The 22,898-nt window shown below is 28.8% G+C and overlaps 2 protein-coding genes across 2 annotated transcripts in view; both read right to left on the reverse strand.

Annotated features, from left to right (window-relative positions):
• The window catches only part of LOC114929154 (junctional adhesion molecule B-like), a 102,319-nt gene that overhangs the window by 61,471 nt on the left and 17,950 nt on the right, over window positions 1-22,898 (reverse strand). The gene's annotated exons all lie outside the window — the stretch shown is intronic.
• On the reverse strand, window positions 3,518-8,654 carry LOC114929134 (uncharacterized). The gene is given in 8 exon segments (XM_029300552.2): window positions 3,518-5,032; window positions 5,034-5,958; window positions 6,322-6,535; window positions 6,661-6,893; window positions 7,144-7,315; window positions 7,474-7,686; window positions 7,878-8,059; window positions 8,355-8,654. Coding segments are annotated over 8 exon segments (3,498 nt in total). The 5' UTR covers window positions 8,548-8,654; the 3' UTR covers window positions 3,518-3,666.

Below are 22,898 nucleotides of genomic sequence, written 5' to 3' on the forward strand. Positions count from 1 at the left end.
TTACTTTCTAGTCGGTGTCATGATTCATGAGTTCTTCGCAAAAGATGTAGAAGAGTACGATCCACTCACCGCTCTTTCTTTTGCGTTCCCGCGCTTTTACCTCGCTTTCCCATCCCTACTCGTAAAATCCGGTGAACATATTGTACTTGACTCTCTCATCCTGCTTTACCTTCGTTTACGGAAATGGTGCTCAACTATGTATATATATCTTCCCTTTTCTTCCTTTGCAAATACTTTTCATTTTGTTTACACATTTCGAAGACGATATAAAGGAAAAGAATTTAAACTGATTCGATAATTGACTGGATATAATCTAGATGTTTCGTTATAATATATATTCTTAATGCATACAAAAAATGTTATGTCATTTGTTTTTTGTATAATATATTATGAATATTAACATATTATGACTCAATGAAAGGATGTTCGGTCTGTCAATTTGAGACTCGAGTTCAAATCTATTGTGGTATATCATGATATTTTGAATATATCTGTAATAAATCAGTTATTATTTTGTTAGTATTTATTTTATAGAATAATATAAAGGAACAAATATAAAATTTCAGCGCTTTTAGTATATCTCTTAATTATAGAAGAAACTATTATTTGCTTTCAAGCTTATATATGATAAACAATCGTTTTCTCTTTTATTTTCTCATAAATATAAATCTTGAATATAGTTCATTCGTTCAACAAAAGAGCTGTAAGCATGTTTTTAATTTCAGAAATTATTTTCAGCGCTCAAACAATAACGTAAATGCGCATTTATTGTGCAGTCGTATTATCATGTTTTATTGGAATATTTCTTACAATTCAGTTATGTATCAGTTAGCCATTAATAATGCAACATTACATTTTTTAAATAAAAGATCAGTAAACAATCTTATATGTATTTAATGTAACATGATATACATATAATTGGCATATATCAGGAATGGATAATCTTTGATACGAGAAGTATATTCGCATTTTTATGAACTCAGCACAGAATTTCTGCTTCTTCGATAATAATCTGTCGATTCGCAATCTCGAGAATTCTACTCTTCGTGTTTGACATTGATAGGGTATATATCGCCTTTGGCTCGTGTACTCGGAAAAATGCGAGAGGAAAAGAAAGAACGATGAATAAAAACGGTGAGATTGCTATGCTTATAATGTCATCTGTCGACTGCGGGCGTTAAATTTATGTCATATGTATATCTGTGTTGAAATCATTTTCGTATCTATTATTCGCATTTGTTGCGCTCTTTTATTGATTCTCAAAAGCGCACATTTTTTACCTGATTTAGGGTTACAAATATGACGCACCACTAATATATTCACAATCATTTTTTATTATATTTAGATCTAAATTTTGAAAACGTAGATCTTTTCAAATACCATAAATAATCATCTAGTGTTTATTAAAATGTATGTCTTAAAATCAGAATATAAATTAAATGACGACGTTTTTGCTTGCACCCCTACAGTACGAAATATTGCTAAAATATTGCATAGATATTTTAATATTGCAATAATATTGTAAATAATATTGTAAATATTATAAGTTTAATATTTTATTGGAAACACTGCAAAATATTATTATTATATTATAATGCAATCATATATCTTGTAATAGTTTTTTTTTTCATTTATGCGATATATTTTATCTATCTCGTATTTAAGTTTTAGTCGTGAGAATTATATAAATCATGCAAAAAGCGACTATTAGGATTAAATATGTCATAATTATTTTTATTAATTTAATTTTTCTGATACGATTCCAATACAGGGAATTCATAGATATTGAACAGAATAGATTGACAGAAATCGGACAGATAAATATCCGTAATAAATAAATACAAAAAATTAGAAATATTCCAAGTATTTTGTAAATATTGTATTCACGTTGCAATAATGTTCGTCTAAAATAAAGACAATTGTTATCTCCTACAGTTTTTGTTTTTTAAATGTGATAAATGCATAAGGCATGTTGCAGTAACTATTATATTATTTTTCAACAATGTTGCAAAATATTGTATTACGTAGGTTCTATATATAATATAAGAAAAAGTTAAGATAACGTCAGAATTGTTATAATGTTAAAAAACGGTGTTATATTAAATATGACCTTATATTTTTATTTTATATAATATATTCTATGCAAAAACCTTCCTGATGATTTTGTTTGTAAATTTCGATAATATTATGTAAAAGAAAAGATTTCAAAATAACTTGACAATAAACTAAATATAATAAGAATAGTTGTTTAAACAATAATTTATTTTAGATTTATTAATATACTTTCGCATATAGAGATATTTGTATATATTATATATAAATATTTATTCTACCAAAATTTAATTAATCTTTGAAGTAGTATCAACCCATTTTTGTCTATAAAATATATAAGTTGGCATTATAATCGCTAAAATCTGTCGCTTCCACTTTTGTTGTAGACTTTTAATGACAATCAACATATTTTTATTTATACAGAACGTTCGAGTTAAGAATCGTCAAAGTCCATAATCATCGATATGACGATCGATTGATATGACAAACAATAAATTCTTCATTTCTTAGAGCAAAGTTGTGTATTTATATAAAAACTATTTATAATGTAAATGTTTATCATTAGGCAAAAAATGTCTATTAGAAAAATAACCTTGAATAAAAATAAATTGCAGCTATAGTATTAAAATAAGCGATGCAATTATTGATAATAATATTTATTGCAAGTGGGTCTAATGTATATAGTAAGTTCTATATTATTTTATCAGTAAGACTTTTAACAACACACAGAAAATAAATTTATACAAGTCAATATATATTGACTTTGCTTATCTTCTTCTTTTCATGTTTTTTGTTTCGCAATTTTAAAACGACAATTTTAAAACGAATTGCATAATGACAAGACAGAATTTACATAAAGATATTGGTTTTCACAAAAGTCTTTTGGTCATTTACAATATTGGCGTTTGATGTACCATGTCGAAGAGAACAATAGTTTCATTGCCAAACTGCGATTATAAATGAGAAAGTCCTCATTTTTCACATTAATTTTGCCTCCTATTGTTAGTCAGCATTATGATTTATGAGTTTCTTTTGCCAGGAATGCAAAAGAATACGATCTATTCTTCGCTTTTTTTTATTCAGCTTTATTTTATTTTGCTGTTCGTGTCTCATAAAATTGTATGAACATATTGAACTCGATTTTTCATTATCGTGCGTCTTTTAAGATAAAGATTTTAAACTATATTTTATGTAAATATTTTGCTGCTCGTTTTGTTTATTTCGGAAATGTAAAAAAATAATTCGAAGTAACTTTTTTTTTGATAATTTGCATATATGAATAAATGTAATTATATTGATAATAATATATTTTTAATATAAATTTACAAAATTATGCAACATTACCAAAATTAATATATTAATTGTTATATTATAAAATTATTATATTAATAAAATTACAATATTATTTTAAATATGAAATATTTTATATATAGTATACATATATCTTAAATATAAAAACACAGGATTGAGTACAAAATGCTATTTTATTTTTTTTTTACATACATATTTTATTATTATTGCTTATTGATTGAAAACATAGAAATATAGTTTTCTTTTGTATGTGATAATTTCATTTAATAAATGACATATTTGAGAAGAATAATTTTTTTTTCTTTACTGAATGTTGTGAAAGTTTAGTTTAAAATGCGAGTAGGCTTTTATAAATTCATTTTCAAGATAATCATTATAATTTTTTAAAAATTCATCCTCAGGTTTATCCGTATTGTCTATTGAAGCCCCATCTTCAGGATTATTCGTTTGATCGCTTGGAGATTCATCTCCAGGTTTATCCGTATTGTTTTTTGGAGGTCCATCTTCAGGATTGTCCGTATGATCGTTTGGAGATTCATCTCCAGGTTTATCCGTATTGTTTTTTGGCCCATCTTTAGGATTGTCCGTATGATTGTTTGGAGATTCATCTCCAGGTTTATCCGTATGGTCTTTTGGAGGACCATATCTAGGATTACCCTTGTGGCCCTTTGGAGGCCCTTCAGGTTTACCATTACGATTTTTCGGAGGTCCTTCAGGTTTACCATTATAATAACTTTCAAGATAATCATTATAATTTTTTGAAAATTCATCTCCAGGTTTATCCGTATTGTCTATTGAAGCCCCATCTTCAGGATTATTCGTTTGATCGCTTGGAGATTCATCTCCAGGTTGATCCGTATTGTTTTTTGGAGGCCCATCTTCAGGATTGTCCGTATGATCGTTTGGAGATTCATCTCCAGGTTTATCCGTATGGTCTTTTGGAGGACCATATCTAGGATTACCCTTGTGGCCCCTTGGAGGCCCTTCAGGTTTACCATTACGATTTTTCGGAGGTCCTTCAGGTTTACCATTATAATAACTTTCAAGATAATCATTATAATTTTTTGAAAATTCATCTCCAGGTTTATCCGTATTGTCTATTGAAGCCCCATCTTCAGGATTATTCGTTTGATCGTTTGGAGATTCATCTCCAGGTTGATCCGTATTGTTTTTTGGAGGCCCATCTTCAGGATTGTCCGTATGATTGTTTGGAGATTCATCTCCAGGTTTATCCGTATGGTCTTTTGGAGGACCATATCTAGGATTACCCTTGTGGCCCCTTGGAGGCCCTTCAGGTTTACCATTACGATTTTTCGGAGGTCCTTCAGGTTTACCATTATAATAACTTTCAAGATAATCATTATAATTTTTTGAAAATTCATCTCCAGGTTTATCCGTATTGTCTATTGAAGCCCCATCTTCAGGATTATTCGTTTGATCGTTTGGAGATTCATCTCCAGGTTGATCCGTATTGTTTTTTGGAGGCCCATCTTCAGGATTGTCCGTATGATTGTTTGGAGATTCATCTCCAGGTTTATCCGTATGGTCTTTTGGAGGACCATATCTAGGATTACCCTTGTGGCCCCTTGGAGGCCCTTCAGGTTTACCATTACGATTTTTCGGAGGTCCTTCAGGTTTACCATTATAATAACTTTTAAGATAATCATTATAATTTTTTGAAAATTTCATCTCCAGGTTTATCCGTATTGTCTATTGAAGCCCCATCTTCAGGATTATTCGTTTGATCGTTTGGAGATTCATCTCCAGGTTGATCCGTATTGTTTTTTGGAGGCCCATCTTCAGGATTGTCCGTATGATTGTTTGGAGATTCATCTCCAGGTTTATCCGTATGGTCTTTTGGAGGACCATATCTAGGATTACCCTTGTGGCCCCTTGGAGGCCCTTCAGGTTTACCATTGCGATTTTTCGGAGGTCCTTCAGGTTTACCATTATAATAACTTTCAAGATAATCATTATAATTTTTTGAAAATTCATCTCCAGGTTTATCCGTATTGTCTATTGAAGCCCCATCTTCAGGATTATTCGTTTGATTGTTTGGAGATTCATCTCCAGGTTGATCCGTATTGTTTTTTGGAGGCCCATCTTCAGGATTGTCCGTATGATTATTTGGAGTTTCATCTCCAGGTTTATCCGTATGGTCTTTTGGAGGACCATCCCCAGGATTACTCTTATGACCTTTTGGAGGCCCTTCAGGTTTACCATTACGATCTTTCGGAGGTCCTTCAGGTTTACCATTATGATCTTTTGGAGGTCCACTTCCAGGTTTATTGTTGTCTTTTAGAGGTCCATCTTCAGGCTTATCTTTATGATCTTTTGAATATTTATTTCCAGATTGATCCATATCGTCTTTTAAAAGCATCTCTTTAAGTTTATCCATATTGTGGAAATTTAGTAAGTTTCTCCGTTTTGAAGGTTCTTTTCTAGGTTTATCCTTATGGTCTTTTGGAGGCCCTTCAGGCTTATCATTACGATCTATCGGAGGTCCTTCAGGTTTACCATTATGATCTTTTAGAGGTCCACTTCCAGGTCCATATGGAGGTCTAGTTTTACTTGGAGGACATTTCTTGTATTTTTCTATAAATATTCTGTATATTTTACAACTCTGGATTTACTTTTCTGATAAAATTTATACTTATATTTTTAAAAAATTCTCTTTTATAATAATTTATATTAAGATAAGATAATAAGATTTATATTATACATACATTAAGAAGTAATTAAAAAAATATATTATGCATTACGATAATTAAATAATTATATATATGTATTTATGCTATATAAATTAACATTTTGAAGTAAATTTGAAATTTGATATGTACATTTAAAATTTAATTTTAATTTTCTTTATTATAAAATATTGAAAACATATTGGCATATGTGGTATTCGATGTGATTATATTTTAAAGTATTTATTTTTGTTTCAAAATATAAAATTACCTTCTTTGTCGCTAGAAACAAAACAATTTGTCTCGTTTCGTATTTGTGTTAGATTCATAGACAAAATACGGAAATTTGTCTCGTTTATATCTAATGTATCAGTAATTACATTCTGATATCTATTTGTCAAGATTATTAATTGATGGAATGGATTACGTGCAATTTTCATTCCACTAGGAAATTGCAATTTTTCAGAATCTTGTGCGATGATCACCTTAAAATTAATATTTTATTTTACAAGAAATTGTATTAAAGATCATTAAATAAAATTATAAATAATAATTTGTTACGAAATAATATGTAGAGATACTAATTGCGTTTAAATATTATATGTCTTACTGAATTGTTGGAGTTAATTTCTTTAACAGTGTCCGCACATAATATGGATGTTTCCGGGATATTGCTAAAAAATACTACACGGTCATGAGATGCAATCGGTCCAGTTTGACCTGATAACATGCCTGCTAACTCCGTTACGTTATCAACCTCGCTGCTATTTAACGAGCATTCTGATTGCTTTGGTATATTCATTTTATATATATTGTCCCCCGATAAAGGAGCGTAATATAATTCTAAAATATTTGTAATGAAAATATTAAAGATTGTAAAAACTATCAAAATACTAATAATTATATGTTTAAGTTATTATTTTTGCGTTCTGTTATCGGTACAAAAATAAATAAATATAAATAAATAAATATATAATATATATGTAAAAAAAGCAAAAATAAATATATATAATTATAAAACAAGTAGTCCTAGATCTAAAAATTTTAATCTTAATTCTATAAAAAATTTAATAATTTAAAAATTGATACTTGCTTTCATGAATGAGTGTTTGGCCGAGAATACCATCGTTTAAGATACAAGTTTGACTTTCTAGATTGCATATAACATCAGTTGGTTTCATGTAATCAGATTCGATTCTACAGCAGTTTGAAGTACGCATATCACATTCTACTAAACCATTGCCTAGTGTATCAGATATTAATACCTGAGCCATGATTTAAATAATATAATAGTTACATATTAAGTTATATATTGCAGAATATGTTATATCAATTTAATAATATATTTGCATGAACACAAACTGGAAATTATGGACTATTGTGATTAATACATAATGCAATATTTACAAAAGTGTGTACTAACAATTGCATCATTTATATCGGTACATGGCGGGACAAAAACAGTAAGTGTCGTCAATAATCCAGTGTCATTTTTGTTCTTAGCGACACCATTTGGGATAATAATACGTTTAAATAGTTTATCAGTTGATAAATCAAAGACTAATAGTTGTGGGTCACAGACTTGCTTATCTCCAATTTGGCCACAATCCAGAAGAAAAAGATAATTGTCCATCATCTGATGTGTTAAAATAAAAATTATGTTCGATTTATATTGTCTTTATGTAGATGATTGTTTTAAGAGCAATTAGATTTAATTAAATAATATATAGTATTGTAATATATACAATTTTGCTCATACACATACGTTTGAAAGTAATTTGTGTAAAATGCAATTGTCCCTTAAAGATAAAAAATATTAATACTTACATACATACTATAAACATTAGTGATGCTGTTTATACATTTATTCGTATCAGCATCATTTTTATACCAAGACCAATCAGGATATGGACGCAAAAGTGGACCCCCAGCTCCTGTTTCATTAGTTACCGTCATCACGCTAGCTGGTACACCCTTCTCTCTTACCGAAGTAACGAATAATCTACCATCTACGAGAAATGTTGTAAATGATGTACAATTTTGTTGCAGTCTATTTTATTCATTACATTAGCAGTATTATATAATAAAACGGAATTTATTATATATTTATATAATAAAACGCAAATATATAATAAAACGCAGAACACACATCATATTAAATATATTTATATGCTTTTGCATATATATATATATATATATATAAAGGGGTATTTGTATTTTTATATAAAAGCTCTGTATATGTATAAAGCTTTTATATAAAAGCTCCACTATCACTGTTTAATCTTTCGAATAGTATCAGCCTACCTGGTACTTTTTCTACGTCATATAAAATGCATGAGCTTCGGTTATAATTGCCAGAATCTATTGCTTCCTGGTTCTGCTGCGGACTGTCCCACACATAATCAACATATTTCCATTCATATTTAATTTCCAGGTTTAGGCTAAAGTTCATAATTATCATCGATATAAGTGATACGACAAATAAGAGATGCTTCATTTTTATTGTAACAGATAGAACCACTATTATATATAATAAAGTAATTCAAATAATGTAACTATCATACCGATATACTATATACACTCGAATATAGACAAGCACATCAATGGTCGTTGTACAATACTAACCAATATTTATGATATTCTTAACTCATAAATATGATAATATTTTTTAGGTAAAGTTTTCATTAGAATTATCGATAAACAATTGTAGCCTCGTTAAAACGATTTAATGTTGTGTTGTTGCTAATGACATTTAAATTGTAAATGCATAATCAATTCTAACGTAAAGTACAAAAATGTAAAAAATTTGCACACTCAATTTTCTCGTAATAATTTTATACAAGAAAATGATAATATATTTCACGTATTTGTGCAAATGGTTTTACAAAAGTAAGCGAGAGTATAAATATTTCTTTCATCATTGTATTTTTGATGTAACAATCTGATTCATCTTTTATTTCCCTTTTTGCGTTTTTCTGTTTTGCAATTGGAAAATAAAGTAGTGTTTACATAAAGACATTGCTTATATAAGTATACTTTAGTCATCGATGTTATGTTTCGCGAACGTATTGTTAGAAAAAATAACTTTTGAATTTAATGTCTTTTACTTTTCTCTTAAGTTTAATTTTTCTAGATTGTTATTTATATCACTTAAAAACATTTTTTTGTTTTAAAGTTTATACTTGAATACATATGTATTGTAGGCAATTTTTTCTTTTTTTCTCATGAATACAAATTCACAATATAATTATACAATAGCTTTTTTGTCGAACGAAAAGTTGCGTTAACATGTTTTCAGAGGATTTGTTATACTCGAATAATGTAAAATAATGTAAATACGCATTTATTATTTTAATATTAATTGTATAATTATTATTTTTATTGCAATTATCTTCACTATCCGATGATAATCGATCACACTTTTCGGTCTTGAATAGAAAATTTTTAATGAATAATTCTGTCTAATCTATTATAATACAATTGACGTGTCAAAAGTGAAGAATTCCTGATATATCAAGCATTTCAATACGACTCTCATCTGTCGAAGTACAATCTCAGGAATTTTACTCTAGGTATTTGACATTGATAGGATATACAGTGGTTAGAGCCGCTCTTCAATTCCGCTCGGAAAAGTAGTACGAGGAGGAAAGAAAGAACAGTGAACGCGAGAGCGGAGAGATTGCTGCGTGCTTAACGAGACGTCGCTTGTCGAATAGATTGCGAGCGTTATATTGCCTGCCGTAATCTGACATGTCTGCTTAAATGATTTTTGTGTCCACCATCCGCGTTTTATTCGTTTCGTTTCGTGCGTTCCATCGATTCTCTCGAACGTGAATTTTTCTCGCGCAATTTAATTTATATATGTATGTATCATATATTATTTTTAACCCATTTGAATTTAAATTTCAAAAACAAATGCAAATGCAATGTAAACTGCATGCCGTTGCATTCCGCGCCCAAATACTTCAAATACTATATTATATAATTCTGAAGAGTATGCAGATAAGAAGTTAATGAACGGAAAACAACAAGATTATCGTAACTTTGAATAAAATTACTGTTCCAAGTTGTTCATCTGCTTTCTCTGCAAGTCGTATTCCTTTCGCTTTGCCGATTCTCGGATTTGCGAAGAAATTTAACATGTTTTGGCTTCGTTGAGATATTTATATAGCGTGTTTGTATTTTAAAATATTTTCACTATTGATTTAACATTAAATGTGATCATTTCTTCTTTATTTCACAATTACATTTAAATCGATTTTCATAAAAGTTAAATAAAACTTAAACTTAGGCGACGGCATTTAACTTTATGAACTCTAATTGGAAAAGTAAATGTTTTAGTACTATGAAAAAAATACTATTTAAAAAATAATAATTATCTAGCTTGTATAATTAGCATGTAATATTCAAATTTTGTCGACAATTTTTAACATCAACTCAGTTCTAAATATAAATGTTCGTATAAACTATAGTTTTATACCATATTAAATTTTAATATCTTGCATCGTATATTCTCATATGTTTTATATAAATATTATATTGATTTCAATTCATAGCATATGAAATAAAACGATTTACCATAAATAACTTTGGCGAAACAATTAGGTTGGTTTCGAAGGAATTTTAAATAATCACAAATTATTGCAATTGATTTTCTATCAAGTCTATTAGTGGTCTAATTATTATATTATTTTTTTTAATAAATTTTTCTACAAAAATTACATATTGAACGCAAATAACAGGGGCAATTAGATATATATGTATATACCGACGAATAGGCGAGGGTAGGAAAGTAATTGAAGGACGTCTCATAGACGTCCCTTGATTGGTTTAACAGGATTTAGTTCCTGTAATGCCAAACTCGACGTCTGCTGTTGCGGTTGGCTTTGGTCAGACGCATTATCCGAAGATCGTTAACATAGAGTCAACGTAATAAGGGCAAGCACGCTATCGCACGAAATCGACTTTATAAAATTACATAAAATTACCAAATGTATTTTTGATTGTGCTAAAATTTCTCAGACTTTTTATATTTTATCGCGATAAAAATTGGCGAGCAAGAAATTGTTCTGATTATATAAATTTCTAAAAGATTGATCGTGTGTATAAAGTTGAAAAATTTTAATAAGAAAAGCATGCTATATTTTTTACATATATAAATTCATTATACTTTCTTAAGAGATCTCAAAGTAAACGTAATATTTGTTTAATAAAACTAATATATTTATTCATACGTATTAATATATCATGTTTTTTAAAATTGAAAATACTTCGTGAAGTACGAATATATTCGTTGATCGTTATTAATAAAATTGATTGGGATATATTTTATTATGCACGCGGTGCATTTTGTTTGAGGTTTTTTGCTTCGTGTGCGGAAGTACTCGTAATGAATCCGTATACATCAGAAACCGTATTCCTAGTTCGTGTCTATTTCGCCCTCTTTCGTATTCCATCCTATCCGAAAGGGCTGCATTATAGATCGTGTGAAATCCAAGTGTCTGACCTCGATCAGCAGCGTTGGTGGGTCGCGTTAGAGAGGAGAAAAGGGAGGACAGAAGCAGCCCCTCGTGTGAGGGAAGGATCGAGCGTATGGAAGAGGGAATGAGAGGGATAGAATCATCGTGCGAATTTTACGTTAACCCGATAGCTGGTTGGAATAGATTACATCGATCGGGAAGTAAAATCTATCTGTGCGGATAACGCTTCTATAAACGGTCCAGACATTGTTAGCACATTTTCACCTTTTATTCGCGATAACTGTAATGTCTATTTCCGCTGCATATGATTAGATAAGATCATTTCAAAAATGGTAAATATATATTATTTTTTTTAGAAGAGCTATGACGCTTAGAGGGCTGTCTTTCTAATTAAAAACATATATATAAAAAATTAAAGATATTTTATATATGTATATTTAAAGATAATTATTAACTTTAATAAATTTGTTACAAGAAGTTATAATTTAATTAATTTAATTAGTTTAGAAGACTCTAATTTAAATCATATTTTAATAATGTAATTTTAAGTCATACATTTAAAATTTTTATATTTAATAGTTTTTAATAATATATTTCATTTTTAAATATCGCAGAAATAATTCACAAGAGCTGCAAAAAAATGACATATATGAATAAGCAATTTATACTTCTTTTATCAATATTATTTATTTATTTTTTTATTTTTTTATTAAATATACAGAACGTTTTTAGTTTTCACATAAATTTTATAATGATACTGCGAGATATATATGCAAATACAAAGTGGTCATGCATGTGGAATGATGAGTTTTGTGTATCTCTGGCCACTTGCATTTTAATTAACAAATCCACCTCGCTTTTGTACTACATGAGACAATTCCCACTGTTACGTGATCCTATCTGATTTTAATCGCAAAATCACTTTATACCATCCACTTTGTACTTAATTGCGTTATAGCTTCATTGCTTTGCTTACGGAATAGTTAGGCGTTGAAGACTTTTTTTTCTTCATATTTGTGTTTCCATCGCGGCAAAGCGCGAAACAATGAATTTATTCCACTTTTGAACACTTACCCCTTATAATCTTGTTAAAATACGCGGCAATTGAATTAACTTTTCTACAAAGAAAATGTCTGCCGAGAAAATTCGAGTTTATTTTACTTACTTGCATCTACTCTTACGTAAAATTTCAAAGGAAGAGATTAAAAATTTTGCAGCATATAAAATCATTTATAGAGATAAAAGAGCTGACATATTTTATTTTCTTCTTTTTTATTCAGAAGCATATTTTTTATCAAATTTGAGGGCATTAAATAAATTTTTTACACATTATAGTTTAATTTTTAATTTAGATTTTTATAACAATGAAAATTATGTATATTATAATGGGAAACTATAAATATAAGGCTTTTTATATCTCGTCACATTACAGCAACGTTAATTTTGTGAACATGTTGGATTTAAGGCAATTTGAAGATAAGCTCTTTAATCTTGTTATTTATTTATATAAGAGACTTTTTATCGTTAATACATATTTATATAATAATATACATATATATATATATATATACATATATTTATATTTATAAAATTATTACATTCACTTATAATATGTTTATTATTATTTTAACATATGTACATATATCATGCAATAGACCACGATATCATGTATGATGATATTCTTTTAATTGTATATTATTCTCTCACTCTCTTTTTGTAATATTATTTTCTGCTATGACAAAAAAGTGAGATTAATCTTACTTAGAGTTGAAATAAACTCAATAAATTCACTAACTTTCTTATAATTTGCATTCACGTCGGTTACACTAGGCAACCCTCATGCTTTAGAAACTTGTATTGGAAAACGCGCTTATTCCGCTCCTTCTAACCATTCGCAATTAGTCGAATTAATTACGCAGTACCGTTGTACGAATAAAGCGCGAGTTCGCGTTTCCCGTGTCGCAACTGTGAAAATTTGCCGGTACGGATGGTGGCATTAAAAAGTTTCCCGCTCCGATCGTGAACTTTTCAAAAGTAGCATACTCTTCCTCGCCGCGAATCGCGAGAAAACGGATGTAAGCTGATCGCGGCCAATTACGCTCGACAAATTTTTCATGCCGGCGAAATCTTCAGCTTGATGCTGTGCAACTGCATCACTGCGAATTTCCTCTCTCGCTGTATTGACAGCAACAAGATGCTTGTAATAACTGATTAAAGTGCACATTTTTTTCGAACACTTTTTCAAAAAAAAGGATTATTATTGACTTTTATCATAATATTTTCTCTCTTTCATTTTTAGTACGGCGATAAAGTAAAAACTAGATAGTTTATGTTATACTAAAAATAATTTAAAAAATTTTTTAATTTATTAAAATATTAAACTTTTTAAATAAGTTAATATTTTTTTGTAAAAATAGAAGCGCGCAATTGGAAACTGCTGAAAATCCAGATATCATTATTACTCGCCAATTGCAACATGGAAACTTTCCTCGTAATACATTGCAATCAGCGGATCGCCACAGTGCGGCCGGACACGTGCGATATCCGACATTGAAATAAGTAATCGTTATTACTGGGGTTGCCCTCTGAGGAAAAAAAGGATGGGAAAGTTTTAATCACGTCGCGGCGTCGTAATTAATGGAGAGAGCAAAAAGATGAGTCAAATGTAGAAGAAATAGAGAGAAGATCGGAAGAGGAATTAAGCAAAATGCGTGCGATACGATTTTTGATTAAAATAAAATACAATTAATTAAAATAAAAATATAAAAAAAATTTTGTTATAAAATTTTGTCTGTTGGAATTTACGCTGGTATTCATTGTTATTTGTAAAGTTATTAACTGTGAAATGTAGCTGTTAATTTGACGAATTCTTTTTTAATAAGATAAACAATGTGTAATAATCTATAAATATATTTTTTAAATAAAAAAAATAATTGATATTATTTTTATTTTAATGGAACGTTAAAATACAATTTATAGGAAAGAATACAAATAAAAATGTGCTCGGTTAACAAAATAAAGAAGCTTATATCACATGTTATAAAATTACGCTTAAAATCGCATTATCGTATATCGTAGGATGTAGATGAGCCCGATAACTTTGCGAGATTAATACTTTCAGTTTTTGCGATAAACGTTTTTACTACTGGAATGTTAAAATAGTTAATAGATCCAATGATCGATACTTATCTGCAGCACGAATTAATAGCCTGCGCAACGAAAGTTCTGTAGATCTCCATTCCACCTTCACAGACGATAACGATAACGATTACGATAATGATAACGTATACCAAGATAAATTCTAAAATACTTTTGTGCTCATATAACTGAAAGTGCACCTTTAAGGGAAAACCCTGAATAAGATATCTGCTATCGCATGGTCCCTTAAGTCTGATTTATCGTTCAAGAAAAAAGATGGCAACTAGAGAAGAATCTTTCACGTTTTTGATCCGTGTGTCAAGTAAAGCCAAGAATCAAAAAATTAGAAACTGATGCACAATAAAATATGCTATACATTTTTTGTATTTATAAATTCTTTAATCAATATAGAGTTTATCTTTTTTTATTTTTACAATTAGTAGAAATGTTTCTACAACAAGCAATGTCCAAGGTTTAAATTATAAGCAGTTAAAATTCTGGAAATTTTCATGAGTAAAAATTTAGAAAGTGCAAATAAATAAATTTCATTCTTTAATTAATTTTACATTAGAAGAGTTAATTTTAAAAATTATTTATATAAATATAACAATAAAGTTAGTTTTGTCTTTTAAATAGTGTATGAAAGCGAGAAAATTTATTATAGATAATTTACTTTTGATTCGACTTTATTACGAAATACTTTAAAAATAACTTTAAAAGTATTGGTAATTTTGAAATTTAAATTCTTTCCTTCTCTTCGTTGCCATGTTTTGTGATTTTATCGAGTATTTCAATTTAGAAATCATTGGGTTAAGCATATTCCGTTATCTGGACCGTGTCACTGTATCGTCGATGCGGAGGTAGAGTTTCCACTTGTAAATTGTATGTCGCGCAATTCGACGATAGTGGAAACTCAACGGCAACGAGAATCTGGTAAATTTAGTTGCGATTGTGGAAAACGAGAGTTGTAGGACAAAGAAACTTCGTGTTTGTTGGCTGTAATTAACCGCTCACAAAATGCAAGAACTATTTAGCGCGTCTAGAATAAATTGATAAGTTAATTTCTAAGTTTTAATTTTTCAACATTATCGACTTTAATATTTGATATCTTATACGCGATATAATAATTTATAATCAAAATATAATTATTTGTATTTTTAGATCAAATTTCTTTATAAGAAATCGCTTTTACATTGTCTAATTGAAAATTTCACACAAAGTTGATTTTTTTATTGAATGTTATATACAATATATGTATATAAATAGTTATCACGCTATTGGTACCTATTAATATTATTAATATTAATAATTTTTTGTTTAAACATATGCATAAATAGTTATCACGCTGTCATTGTATATAACACAGTATATAAATAGTTACCACGCTAATATTATTAATATTATTAATTTTTCGTTTAAACATATGTATTTGAAAAAAATCGATATCTTTCTCAATTTATTCTTTCTCTCAAGTACATCGCGAATACGGAATATATTCCACATGTTTATACATGGTAATGCATTCAACCTATTCTAAACGCAAACAGTCCTTATCTCGCTGCCGCCAGTCGTGAATTAAGTATCAGAATAAAGTGCACTCGGATACAAAATTAATTGCTAAAGTTTCCGCGCCGCTTTACCAGCATGCTTTTTTGTACTTTGTATATACGGAGTTTCACCGTTCGTGTTCCTGACAAATTACTTGATAAATGTAAAATCAATGTTTCCTCCGAGAAAATTTCTCGAATGGCCTAACTATTGGATTATTTAATGTCGAAACTTTGAGGGTTTCTAGGGTAGATTAATAAGGATTTAATCAAAGACTTTTAATTATCATTAAGAACTGACGTTTTCTCTATATAAATTTAAAGAAAGTATATTGCTGCCATAACGCTATATCGAGAGAGCAGAATGTTTGCGGTTTAAAAATGAAATGAACAAATTGAGAGAATTGAGGTCGACCTCAAATCAGTCGACGAACTTATCATCAACAGAAACATGCGGTAATCGTTCAGGAGAAACTTCCTTCTGCAGAAAACAGCGATCACCGAGTACAAGTTAGCAAGATGCACTTAACTTTTTACATCCGGCAGTAAAACTCACGAACACTAAGATAATTTTATGCAAACGGCCAGCAACGATCCGCGTAACGAGCTACCTGCAACGAAATACCAGAACCCTCTCAAATTATCGTTACACGCATCGTGTGTAGTGATGATAGTTTATGAAGGTTACATTGCGTGGATAGATAGTGTGCCCAATTGTATGTAATGTAAAAGATATTTTCCACTCGGATATCCTCCTTTAATAAAATTTTGTTAACGATGTTATTTTTAACGAAAATACGTATTGCATTACATCGCAACGTTCCCATTAATGGTTATTTTTCGTAATTATACTTATTCTAGGAATCTTTTACTATAGAATATATAAATAAAGAAGTCATGATTATAAGATCACGTTTTTATTTCACTCAAATTCTTTTCTCTCAGATAAAGAAGAATTGATAATTTGATAATTAAATAGAGTTCAAGTTCTATTTATATAAGTTTTAATAAAACTTTTGATCTTTAACTTCTTCCAAATAATAAATAATTCTTTGGAAACTTTTCCTTTTAATCTGATAAACTATATAATTATCTAATAAACTATGTATGTATAAATATAAAATAAATGTGAATGAAACTAAAGTTTAGAAATAAAATATTTAAAAAAATATAGATATAGTAACTTTTAATCCGTTCTGAGAAAAGAAATAAAAATAAAAAGTGTTTTAAAATATTTATAATATTAATACATATATTAATTTTAAACTTAAAATTATTTGAAATATTAAAAACTTTTATAACTTTTATAATTTTTTCTATATATTTTCATCTGTAATATAAGAAATAAGAAAAAAATCCTTTCTTCTCTCTTTAAAATTTTGAACCGCTTATTGTAAATGAGACCAGAATAAAAAATAAGATTATTTTATGACAGTAAAATTTGCAGTACACTCTTTTATACGTGTAGTGAATGTACTTTTCTGTTTATTCTCGTTATTCAACTTTTGGGAGTATTACTGCAGTTTGCATGTAGTTCGTGCCGCAGTTCCTGTATATAAAACACTAGAGTCTCCGCTCTTTTGTCCTGTCAATTTTAGAAGTGAGTTTTACTTTTCTATATTGTTCTTAAAATTTATCGGAAATTTTATTTATCATAACTATATTTTATTTTCAATTATATTTAACTACCTATTATCTGCAATATATTTTCGCCCATTATCTGCAATATACAATTAAAAAGCTAATTTTATCGTATATGTTACATGATTATTAAAAAAATTGATGAATATTCATATAGTTTTATTATTAATAACTTAATTAAATTTTTTATACTTATTCAATTAAAATTTATTTTTATCGGAATGTAATAAAAATTGGAAATAAAATTATAAATTTTTAAATTTGCACTTTTTTAATTAATTAATACGTCTGCTATAAAGTAACGTTATATTTTGATAAATTGAATATATTGATCGTATAAACCAATTTTATTGTATATCTAATTTCTAAGTTTGCAATATTTAGTTGGTAATTTGAAAATTTTTGATATCAGTAACAGCAATAGTCAAAATTATCATACTCTTTAGCTAATTTCTTTACTTAATTAATTAAAAAAAATATATATAAAAGTGATATATAACATATATTATATGATATGTACAATATACATATATAATACCTACTATGTTTGTCTCGTTATATTTGTATATTATTTTTGCTTATATAAAATATAATATGTATGTGCATTTTATCATTTAAATTTAGAGATAGAAATTTTTGTATCAGAAAGATAAGACTGAAACTTAGCCATTTACTTTCGTTATGTCTCTACTCGCGACCATCTCGACGTAATCAATGTCGCAGAGTTGGATGACGTAATCGCTCGAAGACGATGCATCCTGAAACGACTGCAGCTTGCATTCAACCTGCTCTTCGTGAAATTACGAGAGAAAATGCCGAGCGAGATGAAAAATGCGCGGTTAAAGAGATCTGCGAGCACTTTGCAGAAGCAATTCTCGACAGAATGTCTTATAGAGGAATAAAGCTGAGTTTGTTGAATCCTCGTGTAATTCTCTGGTTACGACATAGTAATTTTATTAAAGCTATTCAAATCCGTTAAAAAATATAGAATTGAAATTTATGATATCATATGCGATGTTAATCAAAAACTTCTATCTGTTGAAAATGTATGTGTGTACATTATATCGTATATATAATATTTTCTATAATTAGGAAATATTCTTTTTATACTATATATCATTTCGTTTAATCTAATCGAATATAATTAGGCACGTAAAGCGAAGTTATATTATTCTTCGATAATAAAATCTCAAAAAGTGTGACGCAAGCATGGAAAAATTATTATTGCAATCAATGCATAAAAATATATTAATTAATTATGCAACACGTAAAAAAATTCAATATTTAAATCTTTAATAGAAAATATGAACAAAAAAATAAAATTTTCTACAAAAATCTTTTATGATTAAATATCTACGCTTTCATTAAACTCGCGTAAGACTCTATACCCCATATATCCATCACGCTGCGCGGCTCGCGCGAGACTGATTTTCGTGCGAGATATCGCGAGCGCGAAGCCGAGGTCACGTGACCAGTGGGTCTACTGGTCATGTGACCGCTGGTCATGTGACCATCGGTCCCGCGCTTGCAATACACCCCACGACTCCTACGAGAATCAGTCTTGCGCGAGCCGCGCAGCGTGATGGATATATGGGGTGTATTAATGTGATAGAAAGAAAAGAAAGAGAGAGTGGCTCATCAGGACCGATTTATTATTAACTGTAAAGTTAGAGAACTGTCAAGTTAATCTTTGCGATGACAGTTGCTTGGTACTATGTATACACTGAAAAAAGAATTTGGTTGTTTTTCAACGAAACAGAATTACTGGTTAAATCGACCAGAATTTCTTTTAATGCAACAAGAATCTTGGTCAGCACACACAATTGATTTGTTGTGCAATCAAGATTCTTGTTGCATTAAAAGGAATTCTGGTCGATTTAACCAGTAATTCTGTTTCGTCGAAAACCAACCAAACTCTTTTTTCAGTGTATACATTGCATCAAGCAACTGTCATTGCAAAGATTAACAATTTGACAGTTGTAAAATAAATAATAGAAATAACATCAAAGGCGCGCGCGAAGCGTCTAGTTAGTATTCAATATTTAAGCAAAATTTTAGCAAATTAATTCTAAATGTAAGTAGATAATAAAATCCTTGTATGTGCATTTTAATTTTAATTGTATTTCATTTTACTTAAGACTCAATAATTAATATTAAAATTAAGAAACTTGTACTTGGATCTTTCACAGATTGTAATCTTTGAATCGATATATAAAACATGGATTAATTATTCCATAATTTTGAAACATTCTGCATATTAATAATATTGACGAATTTAATTATTTCGTAGAGATAATCATGTTTTACATTTTTCCTTGCATGTTGGATTATTTCGAATCTACTATTATTCAATAATCTTTGATTCTTTTCGACTAGCTCGTGTAGGAAATGGTGGCAAAGAGACTCTTGAGAAGTAGAGACATCGAATTGGTTTCCTCACACTTTTCTTCAGCGAGCTTCCGTGAGGTCTTCTCGGTGAATGCAAAACCACCATCCTGGATTTTCGCTTCGTCCGTGCGTATCGGAAACGAGCGGAACTCGGGCCGTTTCCGCATCCTGTACGCTTCCGGCGTTTTCCTTGCCGCGTGATCTCTCGTTGAATTGCGCGGCAATTGCGCTCCTTCGCTGCCCTTTTCCTTTTTACACGACCTTTCGAGCTTTTTTGTTCGTATTGTTTTATCTCGTTCGCGCTTGAATTTGTCATGCTTGTGGAAAGTCCACACTTTACGATATCGTTGACGACATTTTATATAAAATTTTTTCTACGCGTATTCTGGATTCAATTTAAACAAACAATTTAGCAATATGAGTTAAATTTGATAAATAAATTGTAGATGTTTAAAGCTACAATTGTAAAAGATTTTTAACAATAAGCTAATAAATGTTTCATTCTTAATAATTTACATAGTTTGTTATTTATTGTTATCTGCGATTTTAAGGAACTGTAGATTTTCTAAGCCACACTACATAGCAAATATAGCATATAATGAGTTTCAAGATTTACAAAGTGAGCTTTCTTTTTTTTTGTGAGAAGAATAAAATTTTACAATCTGCATTTAAAAAATTCTAAAATCTGCATTTAAAAATTGCAATTGTAGATTATTAATTTAAATATTATTACAATGCATGCTTAAAAATATGTTAATTATGCAATATATAAAAATTCATCGTTTTTTTGTTAAAGACTTATATATTGAATTTTTATACATTGCATAATTAATTAATATAATTTTATGTATGCATTGCAATAGTAACTTTTATGTATGCGTTGTAATTTAAAAAATTTTATTATTAAAGAATATAATATAACTTTGCTTTGCGTGCGTAATTTTATTCGATTAAACGAAATGAGAAAAAATGTATATATGTATAGAGATATATGTATATAGAGAAAATGAATGCATTTTCAATGTTACATAATTGCTCGATTAAAAAATAATACGATTACTTTGTTTTATATGTAATACGTTACATTATAAAGAAAAAAATGTGTGAAGTAGGACAATATTTAATTCAATGCCTCATCAGAGGCTCATTCCGTAAAGCGGTACAAATCTCATTTATTCTAACGAACAATTTCAACAAGAGGCATTAGCAAGTAATACCACTGTATTCCACTGACTTTGATCTGCCAGCGTAACGTTCGTTTCAGCATTGTTAGTGTAGAGAGATTAGCTTTTTGCATATAAATAATTGATATTAAAATCCCTTGCTGTAAATCGATTGCACGCCTCCATTATTCGCTCTCAGCGCGCTATTATTATGCGTATAGTTGAATATCGATTGTTAATTTGTGTCAAATTTATAAAATAGAAAATTTTTATTATGCATACGTTATTAATTGATATGTATATTGAATAATGTTTCCCCGATACAAGAAATATGAAAAAAAAAGATAAATATGCTATGGATTATTTTTTAAAAATTAAGATATTGATAAAATTTACAGTTTATATTAAAGTTATATATAAAGTTAAAGTTAATTGTGTCAATTACAAATATTTGTTACAAAAAATATATAAATATATATTAATATTAAAAAAAGATTATTAATATAATTTTATATGATATACATATACATATACATTTGATATACATATACATTTTATATGATATACATATATTCAAAATTATATAATATTCCAATTATTCTTGTTATTTGTGCTTGTTATGTGTACATTTTGTTCAACTCCAATGTACATATCTCATGTTGCTTGTGATCATTCACTTGCTTTCAATACACAATGACGGAATTTTTGCGGTGCAGCGCGCGGTGTCATGTGATTCGATATCCATTATCGAGATGAGCGAACAAATTCGGTTTACGAGTATTTGTACCGGCAGGATTTCCTAGCAGGGTCGCGTCGTTAATGGCGGGTTAACGATTTTCCGTAGCGCTATTATTCATTGTCGTTCGTATCATAAACTTCGTCCACGCTTGACCGAGCTAATAGCGATCCTCGCTAAAGTAACGACCGTTTCCTAAATTGAGTATTAAATCGGGCGATAATAATCTGTTGATCGTGTTAAAGCCGCCGATTTGCTTGCAAACTCTTAATAGGCTCTTTAGGAAGGTAGAATGATTGTGAGAAAAAGTAGCTTTTTTGATATAATTAAATGAATTAATATTGTTAATCATGATTAATGCTGTTTTAAGCATTTTTGTTAGTAATTTAAAAACTCGCGATAAAACTCTTTTATTTTTTCTCTTCTTTTCTTTTCAAGCAATACATAATATATAAAAATACCTAATTTACTATTATTATAAATTATTAATTTGTACTATATCTTTAATAATAATTTTTGTATTCTATATTTGTATTTATGAAATTATAACAAAATACTAACTTTTAATTGTTTATGAATTAATGTTGAAATAAATAATATTTTTCTACATATATATTAAGAAAAGTATATTAAACAGGAAAGGGGTGTATTACATAGTTTCTCTATAGTTTTATATATATATTTAAATTATTTTAATATATAATTTACATATGAAACAATATAATATTCCTTTCGAGGAAAATAAAGATTCTCAT

Source organism: Nylanderia fulva, unplaced genomic scaffold, assembly GCF_048542155.1.
Source record: "Nylanderia fulva isolate GAGA-0341 unplaced genomic scaffold, ASM4854215v1 Scaffold3, whole genome shotgun sequence".
NCBI lineage: Eukaryota > Metazoa > Arthropoda > Insecta > Hymenoptera > Formicidae > Nylanderia > Nylanderia fulva.